The sequence below is a fragment of the Phocoena sinus genome, chromosome 7, assembly GCF_008692025.1.
Source record: "Phocoena sinus isolate mPhoSin1 chromosome 7, mPhoSin1.pri, whole genome shotgun sequence".
NCBI lineage: Eukaryota > Metazoa > Chordata > Mammalia > Artiodactyla > Phocoenidae > Phocoena > Phocoena sinus.
Window position 1 is genome coordinate 113,693,664 of NC_045769.1, and position 12,245 is coordinate 113,705,908.

The following is a 12,245-nucleotide window of genomic DNA, read 5'->3' on the forward strand; positions in this document are numbered from 1 at the left end:
ATGGCCTCAGCTGGAGAGGTCATGCTTGCCCTAGGGACCCACAACCAAGGACTGATGAAGGTAGGGGACAGAAGCCTATTGTCTCAGCCCTGCAGGGCTGGATTTCTCTACAGCCAGTTCATCGCCCTTTCCCTTCCTCCCACTGGGCACTCTGCATCTTGGAGGCTCCTTCCCAAAGAAACCAACTGGTGACACTTTGTGAAGTCTATTCTTCCCCCAATTTAAACTTTGCTAATCTTCCCTTGGAAACTCTTAAAGTCATGAGAATAGAACAAATACAGTATAAAATCAGTCTAAGATAACAACAAATTCCAAATACTCATTTTTTAAAATGAAAATATTTACTTTCCTAAATATCCTATAAATAAATGTATCTTCTATCCCAGGTTTAGAAACACTGATAATAAACATAATTCAGTTTATGAAAGAATTATGTTTTGGTATGTTGATGTGATGATTTTTGCTATGCATAAAGAACTTTACCAAAAGAGCCAGGCCATCATTGTTTGAACCTTGACTCCATCATGACTGCTTTATGCGAGCATATGCTTCCATCAGTTTCTACAGGGTTTTGACTTAAAGCACCAGATCAAGAAATACTTCTCATATCTTACAGCTGTTAGGTTATACTGCAGTGTTTTCTTGAGACCTGGAAGTAACTATTCATCCCTGGCATTTGAAGGCCTCCTCAGTGAATTTCTTCCAAGACTTCAAAGTAAAGCCTGAGACCTGGGCTCGTTCCCAGGAGGGCTTATTAGCCGACTCTGCCATCTGCATGCAGGAAATGCTGATGCTGTAAAACGACTGAGATTGGGCAGAGGCCCCTGGTGCTCAGCTCTGAGGTTATGTGCACTTCAGTAGTTGTTTTTAAAAAAATTAGTAAACACAGTGCTGAGTCATAAATGCTAGAGACATGCCAAGAAGTATATAAAGAAAATGTAAGAAAACTGAACAGTAAATATACTTTTAATTAATTGTGGTTAGCTCACAAAAGCCATACAATAGGATGTATCAACAGCGGGCTTTTACATTTATTGACATTGGTGGAAGCTATTTTCCATTTTGGAACTTCCCAGGCATACAAAAAAAACCCAACACTTCTGTGACTAAGCAAAAGGGGAATAAAGTGCCTTAATTTATTTTTAATATTAATAATTACATTTTCAAAAACAATTATTTTATATTTAAAGGTATCAATACCATAAATCTATAGCTTACAGTAGGAAATGTAAGTGTAAACAGCCTATACACATTCTGCATTATTGATACAGCTTTATATGCATAACCCAATATACTAACCAATAATCTCCAGAGAAAACACATAAAACCCACTTGTCTAGACAGTAGACAACAGTTTTAAAAACAAACCAAAATAGACTCCCGTTTCACAGCTGCATGTGGTGGAAATGTATATGTATGAAGATTAAATCTGAGGCATTTACTACACTGAAGATATTTGCTCCATGCCAGCCATGAGTGACAGTGCTAGAGATTCCACTGTGGGAAGAATAAAAACAGGTTAATAAAATAGGTTTAAATGTTTGAAAATGGCTAAATAGGCTCTAATAAATGTCTTGAAAAGTATTTAGAGACATTTTCTATTTTTAATTAAAATACTCATTACTCTTAACATACAATAAAGATGATAATCATTTATTAAATACAATTGAGAAAGTATGATTTATTTCTATTTCAGATCATTTTAGTTTTGAAAACAAAAAAAATCTGGGCATTACACTGAGCAAATCACATTTTTCAAAATGTCATAAAATCTGGCCTCAATTCATAACAAAACACCATGTTCTGAGCTATGAGTGGAATCTCCTTGCCTAACAGTCACCCAGTGCAAAAATGGACAAATGTATCGATGTTTCCTCTAACACATTTCTAACACAGTATGGTTTTTTCTTTTTGGCCAGGGGTAAAAATGGGGGAGGCTGAGAGGTGGCAGTAGGGGCTTACAACAGTAATTTGTTTTTAAATACTTGCGTAATAAACAAATGCCTCTTCGTTGTAGAAGTCACACGACACAGGAATATAGGGATCTAAGTAAGCACTTTGAGATCAGAACTTTCTCTGTTTTCCTGCCTGGCCGGCCCCCAGCTTCTTCACCACTTACGCAGAGCATTCAGGGAGGGCTGGGGGTCAGGAGGACTGGCCCTGTGTGCGCTCCTCTAGGATTCCAGTCTGCCACGCCAACGACGAGTTTCTCTATCCTGGCAAAGATTATGTGCCTCTGGCCGGTCACTGCCCCGCCTACCTGAACTGTGGGTGCAGCAGGTCAGCACTGAAGGGCTCATCTCATCCCAGAATTTATTTAGATTTCTTTGCATTCACAACTTTCTGATGATATGTTTTTGTTTGTTTATTCTATGTTCACTCGTTACTCTAACAGTATTTTAAAAAATGTTCAGCTACTTTTAATGAGCATGTCACAATTTGAACATACAGAAATAGGGAACAAATCAGTCCTGCATACTTTTCCCAAAAAAGCTCTGCAACAGATACTACTTAGTCCTTTGTGTCTGTAGATTAAATGACTGTGTTCTCCCCATGACTCACCCCACAGACCTCTGTCTGCTTCACACACTGTCTGTGTACTGAATCGTCAGGCCTGCATTTCCTTGTTTAAGAGGCAGCCTTGGGAATTTTAAAATTGCTAAAAAAACAAAAAACAAACACCCCCCCCCCACCCCCACAAACCCTATCTTTTGAAAAGGAATAGTTACAAAGGTTACACATGACAATGAAGTGTACTGAAACCTATTCTGCCATCTGCTTTAATTAACAATGGTTTTAGAAATCCATTGGTGTAACACATGATATACTAGAAAGCAAAATCTTCAGTCTCAATGTTTTACAACTGATTCACTCACCCCACTGTAATTTGGGAAAAACAATTCAACTGCTGAGGGACTTTCCAGGTTCGAAGTGGTGAAAAATTCTAATTCTTCATGAGATCAGTACCAAAACAATAACAGGTAGACTTAGTTACCAGAAAATATAAAAGCAGTAATATTTTAACATAATACTCACGATGGGGAAAGGATCCTCTACAGACAGCTTTGTTTAAAACGGTTACAAGAAACATATGGCAGTTTTTAAAATCAGACTCCATTTTCTCTATAGATTCCATTCTAGGAAAGAAAGTAAATTTCAATTTAGGTAAATGCATAAGGAGTTACTAGGTAGGCTATAAAATACCTTTGGAGTAATTTCAAATGTGCTTCAGTTTAATTATGTAGAATCCTAACTCTAAAGATTCTAAAATAAAATATAAAATTTCCTGCCAAACTTTCAAAGAGCCTGAAGGAAAGTGTCATTAGGATACAAAACTGCTGCTTCAGGATGGTAGTGAGTTCTAGAGTGAGGATAACTGAGGATATTCCCTTTTCTATTGTACAGTTCTATACTTTTACTTTTCACAAGCACACCTTCTTTCAAATAAACAGCACATTAAAGATATAAAACCTTACATTTTAAACTTACTAGAAAACTGTTATTACGGGAAATAGCAAACACCCATACCCAGCTTCAGTAGTCACCCCCCTGTAGGCAGTCCCAATTATACCCTTAGCCCCGTATCTTTAGAAGCAAAGTTGAGACATCATAGCATTTCAGTCATAAATATTTCAGTGTGTACACACTAAAGATAAATACTCCTTTAAAATCATAGCCACCATACCATTTGCCTAAAAATTTCACCTTGCTTTAAAAATTTTTCACTTTCTGCTTTAAATGTGAATCAAGATCAGTTAATTTCCATAAACTGTGATGGTTAATATGCCTCTTAAGTCCTCCTCACCCCCTTGTTGAAGAAACAGTTCAATTTTAGCCAACAATATGCAGCAGTGTTATTACCTTCTCCTCCACCTGACAGTGACATGGAGGCGGAAGTCTGCTGCACACACTTGAGACAGCAATAATAAAGTAAGACTTCTGTTCTCACCCCTGCAATGAGGAATTTTATCTACCATTCAGAGTATTCTGACACAGCCATATGTTAAGATTTTAGATTAGTGCTATAACGAACTTTCGGCTCCTTACTAATACCAACTAAGTACAAGCTATTATCCCAACAGCCCAGTCAACCAGACTTGCTCTTTTAAATATATTTCAAGGAAGTAATAATAGCAGCATTACATTAATTTTATAAACAAGACAGGGACAAACTACTGAGCTGCACATTCAAGGTAACAGTAGAGGATGGTACTCTGGATAGGAAGAAAGAGCTCCTGGGTCCTCTTTCTATGTGATAGGTGTGGATAATAAACACCCTAAAAGTAAAATATACAATCATTCTTTTAGAGCTCTCTAAAATACAATTTTGGATGAGGATCTAGCATGATGTCCAGAATTTGGTTTAAAATAACTGAGTGAATGGGAGTGGGAGTGGGCAGTAAACACAAAACAGAACTGATTGTCACTGGCATCTGCTGAAGTGGAGTGATGGACCCCAGGGTCTGTTATGCTCCGTGCCCGCTTCTGTGTATGCTCGAAGGCATCCATTAACAAAAATTTAGCAAACCTATACAACAGGAATGTAATTTAAGGATATTTGCTTGTTCTAATCAAAAGACTTCAGATTTTTCTTGTTTTACTGCTCAGAAAAGAATTGCATAATTCTTGATGTTGCCTAGTTTAGATGAACAAATTCAATTCTTCAATTCTTTCCATAATTATAAGTGTATGTGATGTGTTGCCAAGAAGAAAAACAAGGCTCCCAGAATGAAGCCAGCTAAAAGTGAAACTGAAATGGTCACAGCACAGAGGCCCCACAAGCTGCGTACTTACTGCCATGCCCCCAGGCCAGCCTGCCAACCGTCTGCAAACATGAGGGCCAAGTTCAACACCTTCATGATGGCTTCCTTCACAAAACTGACCTGGAGAGAAAGCCATGGAAGAACATAGGCTCTGTGACCATGTTTGGACACGGACACCAACACTTTCACCTAATTTAAATGAGTCACAGAAAAAGCTCAGTGCAATCATTGCCTTCTAAGTATAAGGAAGGGTACTAGGCTCTGAACAAAATGCACTTGGAATTGGACCACACGCCTACCACACCCACAGTACAGGTATATCAGCAGCAGAGTCTGACCAACAGAGCCAGCAAGCTACCTTTTCCTGGGACAGCCATTTGAATTCACCAGTGAAATGGGACAAGTTATTCCAATGGCTGTAAGATGACTTAATATATTCACATCAAGCTGGACACATTTCCTGACCAAAGCACTATTATTCCATAACTGCGGGTAAAATTTTCTTATTGAATCCAAACACAGTGCTGAGTGCAGACTGTCACAATAAAGTTGTCAGCTGTTTCTCTTATATGTAATTTCCAGTCATATGGTACAAATTTGTAACCTATTTGATCTGGTCCTTCCTTAAAGAATATTTTGCAATGTCATGAAGAACCTAGGGGTAAGACAGGAATAAAGACACAGACCTACTAGAGAACGGACTTGAGGATATGGGGAGGGGGAAGGGTGAGCTGTGGACAAAGCGAGAGAGAGGCATGGACATATATACACTACCAAACGTAAGGTAGATAGCTAGTGGGAAGCAGCCGCATAGCACAGGGAGATCAGCTCGGTGCTTTGTGACCACCTAGAGGGGTGGGATAAGGAGGGTGGGAGGGAGGGAGACGCAAGAGGGAAGAGATCTGGGAACATATGTATATGTATAACTGATTTACTTTGTTATAAAGCAGAAACTAACACACCATTGTAAAGCAATTATACCCCAATAAAGATGTCAAAAAAATATTTTGCAGATCAGAAGCTTAATAAGTATAAAATTCCAAAGTAGAGAGACAACTTCCCTTGGCTGGCTTCATTCCTGCCTCAGTGGCCAAGTTCACAGGTGACACCTCACATACCTTTTCTCTCAGCAGACATCGATCATGGATGGTTGACAAGTATCTATAGTGAATTTTAATCAATTGATCTAAATCCTTGGCTTCTTCGACTTGATGTTGAAACTCCAGCCCTGTACTGTGAAGAATCTTGAAAGATGACAAATTTAATCAATAGATTTTTTTTCTTTGAGAACTAATGTGCCACACACAAAACTTTTTTTACCAACCTCTTCTACATTCACTTGCACAGGGAGGGAATGCCTCACTCTGGACTAACAGACTGCTCCTGTGTGGAGGGGCAAGTATATGAACTGTATAGGATATGCATTGATTTTTTAAAAAAAGTCACCAGATAAATTGAATTTATATGTTTTTATAAATTCCACTGCTTACATAATGGTCTTTCTTTAAAAGGAACATAACTGTACTTCAAGTAGAAAACAAAAAACAAATTAAACAAAAACTTAACCATTTACTCTCAACAATTAAGGGCTTAAGGTTGGTCCTCTGAAGGGCACTAGTGCACGGGAAAGAGAGCACCTCTGCCATGTGTATCATGTATAAAACACAGGCTTCAAAGGCTCACTTCATCCAAACAAAAGTGGGTTCTTAGAACCCATCTACCAGAATGACTACAAATTCTTTTTTAGCAACCATTATAATCCCAATGAGTACTGTCCTCGAATAACACTGCTACTGTTCAAACATCTGAACTCCTCTTCAGAAGTTCCTCTAGAACTGGTTTTAATATGTGTAAGAAAAGCAGTTTTATTTACTCTACGAGTTACTTCTTATATTTAAGAAAAAAAGTATATAATCTGGCCGCATTTTCCTCCTTACACCCCATACTAGCCTGACAGATTTGTTTTTAGGCTTCCATTACAAAAAATTGAAGCCATTTTCCAGGGACAGCCCTGTTCCCACTGCTGACATTTAAAGGACTATGTGGCAAGTTCTGATGGCAAGTCCAAAAGAGGCACTCTGGGTGTGTCATCCCAAGGGGTCACTAGACAGGAGAGACACAGTGTCTGGATACATGTGCTCTGGCATGTTTTAAAAAACACTTCCCCCTGCTGCCATGTTATTTTATGACCAAGTTTTTAGTACGTGCTATCTTCACATTTACAGTCTATTAAGTATCTTGTGTGCTTGTTTGTATTTATAAACATATTACAAGTAATTCTCCACGAACAGATGTATACACGGTGACAGAACTGAGTGGATGGACAGACACGAACCCTGGTCATGATGTAGTTGTGTAAGCTGTTCACAAAGTGCATGAGCTTCACTCTTAAGAGGAACATACGATGAATCTGCTGTCTTACTGGCTCCCTCTGTGGTCCAAAATTAGCAGCTGTGTCTTGTCCACCTAAGAGTCCTTCAAGTTGTGGTTTTTCAGCAGGACTAGCTAGTTCTGTAAAGGAACGAAGAGGAGAGGGGGTGGGAAGAGCATCCACTCAGACCCCACCTGCACCACTGCACAGAGCAGGACTTGCAATGGTGTGGTCGTCTGCCCTGTAAAGGGCACTCGGCTGGACGCACAGCGGGGACCCCATCCTCCCTATCTGGAAGGTGAAGCAGTTAAAGCTGCCATATCACCCTGATTATCACTGTCATCAAAAATATAAAAACAAAGTCCTATTAACTTGTCATTAAAACTTTTTCACATAACCTAAGAATTATTTTTTTCGGTACGCGGGCCTCTCACTGTTGTGGCCTCTCCCATTGCGGAGCACAGGCTCCGGACGCGCAGACTCAGCGGCCATGGCTCACGGGCCCAGCTGCTCCGCGGCATGTGGGATCTTCCCAGACCGGGGCACGAACCCGTGTCCCCTGCATCAGCAGGCGGACTCTCAACCACTGTGCCACCAGGGAAGCCCAACCTAAGAATTTTTATTCTGGCTAAATTCCTAATTTAGTTATTGTATTTCAGATTAACTGTACTCATTCAGGGAAGTTAATTCTGATGTCTGTAAAGCTATGGCCATAAATACATATCATTTTGGCACTTGTGTATATATAAAAAATGACCTAAGACTACCAACCTTATTTTCAGTGCTAAAATTAAATTATAATTTATCTGTTGAAAACAAATCTTACCACCAAATAGTAAAACATCCAGACTATATTTTGCCCATTTTATTTGCAATAAGAGAAGAAACACCTGATTATAAATTTTTTGACATTCCAAACTTATAACAATGTCCACAGGCCATGGGACCTATGAAAACAAAAACAGAAAATTAGAATAGAAAGTAACCTATTACTCGTATGTCTCAAATTCTTTTTTTTTTGGCTGTGCCGCACAGTATGTGGGATCTTAATTCCCTGACCAGGGATCGAACCCGCGCCCCCTACACTGGAAGTGCGGAGTCTTAACCACTGGACCGCCAGGGAAGTCCCTTGTATGCCTTAATTTTAATAGAAAATGTTCTTAGAGTATCAGCACATACCTTATAGCTCAGGGTCAGACCATCTAAGATATGAACAGGGAGTTTCTTCTTAGCTGTGTCAACATTTTCAAAAGATATAGATAGACTAGATAAAGAAATATAAGTTTTAGTTATTTAGCACTTTGAGTTATTTAATTTATATATTCCAAAAAGACATTTCATAAAAGGAATGCAGATATTCCATATTTTTCTAAGCATATATTCCAGAATAGAAATCAGGTTTTAGAAATAAAGAAGGGGGGCAAAATTTTTAAATAATGGGTTTAGCTATAAAAAAGAAGATACTTATAGTAAATTACTTAGGAAAAAAGACAAAGTCAGGGAAGGTTAACTGTATTTGGCAGGTGCCTAGTCCTGGTAGAGTTCAGCGAGAGGCTCAGGAGACGGACACTCTTGGGGGTGGCAGGAGAGAGGGTGGGGAAAGACAGAGAGACAGAGAGAGAGAGGGAGAGAGAGGGAGAGGGAGAGTGTGTGTGTGTGTGTGTGTGTGTGTGTGTGTGTGTGTGTGTGTGTGTCTGGTGGCGGGAGAAGCTGTTCTCACCCTGGAGAGCAGGCATATGCAAGTGTGTGGGCAAGAATGGGGTCTGAAAGTGAGAGAGTGGCATGTACGTATATACATTACCAAGTGTGAAACCGATAGCTGGTGGGAGGCAGCCGCTTAGCACAGGGAGATCAGCTCAGTGCTTTGTGACCGCCTGGAGGGGTGAGATAGGGAGGGTGGGAGGGAGGGAGGCGTAGGAAGGAAGAGATATGGGGATATATGTATGTGTATGGCTGATTCCTTTGTTATGGGGCAGAAACTAACACACCATTGTAAAGCAATTATACTCCAATAAAGATGTTAAAAAAACAAACAAACACAAAAAGAATGGGGTCTGCTTCTAAAGCAAAGGTGTCACACATGGCTTCATCCACTCCTGCCCAACTAGTCTGAGTGTGACTCTCAACAGAATGCAGCTACCATAGAGCATGGAAATGTTCCTGAGCCAGGCACTTATTTCCTTCACTCCTCAGAGCAGTTCTGTCACTGTGCTGAGAAAGGACGTGACTCTCCCAGGATACAGAGGCACCTGTGACGATGCCTGGATGCAGCCCACCGAAGGTTAACTTGAAGGCCAAGGCAGGAGTTAGCCTTACAACCAGAGATGTAAGGGTCGGTGTGTGATTTACGAGTTTAGCCAATTCATTCCATGTCACAGGCTAGTCAGAATTTTTTTAGCTTGTAAGTCTGTTACACGTGCATCTACCAAGCACTTAGTAGGCAGCTACTGAACTCCTGTTTAAATAATGGGTTTAGCTATAAAAAAGAAGATACTTACAGTAAATTACTTAGGAAAAAAGACAAAGTCAGGGAAGTATGGACTCCAGCCATGTGAGCAAGGCCATCAGACCCTGAGAGACCACACGGTGCCATCTCACATCTCCTCTCATTCAGTGGGCAAGTCACTGCTGTCTCAGCTTTCTTTTTTTCTCAAAATATTTATTTATTTGGCTGTGTCAGGTCTTACTCGTAGCACGTGGGATCTTTGCTGTGGCATGAGGGATCTTTTTCGTTACGGCATATGAACTATTAGTTGCGGTATGTGGGATCTAGTTCCCTGACCAGGGATCGAACCTGGGCTCCCTGCACTGGGAGCCTGGAGTCTTACCCACTGGACCACCAGGGAAGTCCCTGCCTCAGTTTTCTAATGTGTAAAATAACATTAGTAAAACTCATAGGGGTTGGTGTGAGGATTAAATAAGATAACATATAAAAGAGAAGAGTTCGTGACACATGGATTATCTTATAATATTTAAAACAAAAGGTCCTCCCATATTTTACCGTGAACTGTCTTCAGGATAACGCTGTCCTACTGCTTCTTGAAGCTGGACATTAAGAAAAGACACATTCTGCCAGGTTTCCTTTTCTCTTATTTTATCAAAAATTGACGTGTAGAAGTCATACATGGTATCTCCCCCTTCCATTAAGAAGAAATTCCTCATGGCCTGTAAGTACTCAACCAACCTGAATGAAGAGAAAATAAGTGACAGAAAAATCTTAGGCTCATAAGATAGGATTCTAGATCAGGATCAGGTATCATTTTTAGTGAAACGCATTTACACTGTACATTTACTAAAATTAGAAATACTAATACATCTTAAAGATTTTCAAAAATAATAAAAACAGCATATGGTTTACTTTTAATAATCAGAAAGAAGTTATTTTTCTATAACATTGAAGAAAATTTGGCAAAGTCACAAAAGTGTAATAAAAAAAGTTAATCCAAATCTACTATTCATGATGAATTTCCACTGTTAATATTTAGGGTATTTCTTCCCAGTCTTTTTTTCCATGCATTAAAAAAAATAGTTCCTACCATATTATTATATATCCTATTTTTTAAGATTTAAGAAACTTTACATTATTTAAAACTCTGTATAAACATAATTTGTATGAACTTTACAAAGTTCATACATGGAAATGAATATGCCATATTTTAATATGGATGTGCATATTTATGGATATGCCACAATTTAAAGAACTAGTCATCCATGACTAAGTAATTTCATGTTTTTTCTCTAATAGCAAACTTCGTGACAAGCATTTTTGTGTAACAAGCTTTTTCTGTATTTCATTTGGGATAAATTCTCAGAAACAAATTTCACAATAAAGTTAGGAAAACACTGATGGTCTACTGATCTTCTCAAAAGAAAATTGTTTATTGCCTATCCATTCCCTACTCTAATTAGCTTGAAATCTAGGTTTAAAAATAACTTCAGCTATTCTTAAAGTACAATAAACTACCGACTACCTCCCAAATGAAACCACTCCTCGTACCTGTAATCTTTTTTTAGAGTTCGCATGAGGTTTCCACAGCAATCTAGATACTGTTTGTCAATATGAGGATAGAGGCAAGATCTCAGCGTTAATTCAAACGTCTGGCAAGTCACAGATTCTGAGGATCTGTCCACACATATGTCTCCACCAGCAAACTTCTCGTGAAAGTCACTCTGTTCCAAATACAACCTTTAATATAAAAATATGAGTCTTCTTTTTAAGACTTGCTGTCAACAGAATTCTCTTTTTAAAAAAAGACATCAATTCTTTTTTTGTCTTTTAATGGACGTACAGCTGATTTACAATATTATGTAAGTTTCAGGTGTACAACATAGTGATTCACAATTTTTAAAGGTTATACTCTATAGTTATTATAAAATATTGGCATATTCCCTGTGCTGTACAATATATCCTTGTAGCTTATTTATTTTATACATAGTAATTTGTTATCTCTTAATTCCTCACCCCTATCTCGCCCCTCCCCCTTCCCTCTCCCTACTGGTAAACCAATATTTTGTTCTTTATATCTGTCAGTCTGTTTCTTTTTTGTCATATTCACCAGTTTCTTGTATTTTTTATTTTTAAAAGTTATTTATTTATTTTTTGGCTGCATTGGGTCTTCGTTGCTGCGCGTGGGCTTTCTCTAGTTGTGGCAAGCAGGTGCTACTCTTCATTGCGGTGTACAGGCTTCTCATTGCGGTGGCTTCTCTTGTTGCGAAGCGTGGGCTCTAGGCACGTGGGCTTCAGAAGCTGTGGCACACGGGCTCAGTAGTTGTGGCTCATGGGCTTAGCTGCTCCGCAGCGTGTGGGATCTTCCTGGACCAGGGATTGAACCCACGTCCCCTGCATTGGCAGGCGGATTCTTAACCACTGACCCATCAGGGAAGTCCTGTATTTTTTAGATTTCCCATACAAGTGATATCATACATTATTTGTTTTTCTCCATCTGATTTACTTCACTAAGCGTAATACCCTCTAAGTCCATCATATTGCTGCAAATGGCAGAATTTCATTCTTTTTAACGACTGAGTAGTATTCCACTGTATACATATACACCACACGTTCTTTATTCATTCATCTCAATAGAATTCTCTTAAATCAAAACTCTGGAGCC

General features: G+C 39.1%; 1 protein-coding gene across 1 annotated transcript in view; it reads right to left on the reverse strand.

The window, feature by feature from the left end:
• Positions 1 to 948: 948 nt before the first annotated feature.
• The window catches only part of TUBGCP5 (tubulin gamma complex associated protein 5), a 57,481-nt gene continuing 46,184 nt past the window's right edge, over positions 949 to 12,245 (reverse strand). The window contains 9 exon segments of the mRNA XM_032637382.1: positions 949 to 1,497; positions 3,037 to 3,137; positions 4,795 to 4,883; positions 5,882 to 6,007; positions 7,099 to 7,274; positions 7,961 to 8,081; positions 8,314 to 8,398; positions 10,136 to 10,318; positions 11,132 to 11,320. Of these exon segments, the coding sequence (XP_032493273.1) occupies positions 1,442 to 1,497; positions 3,037 to 3,137; positions 4,795 to 4,883; positions 5,882 to 6,007; positions 7,099 to 7,274; positions 7,961 to 8,081; positions 8,314 to 8,398; positions 10,136 to 10,318; positions 11,132 to 11,320 (1,126 nt within the window). The 3' untranslated portion in view covers positions 949 to 1,441.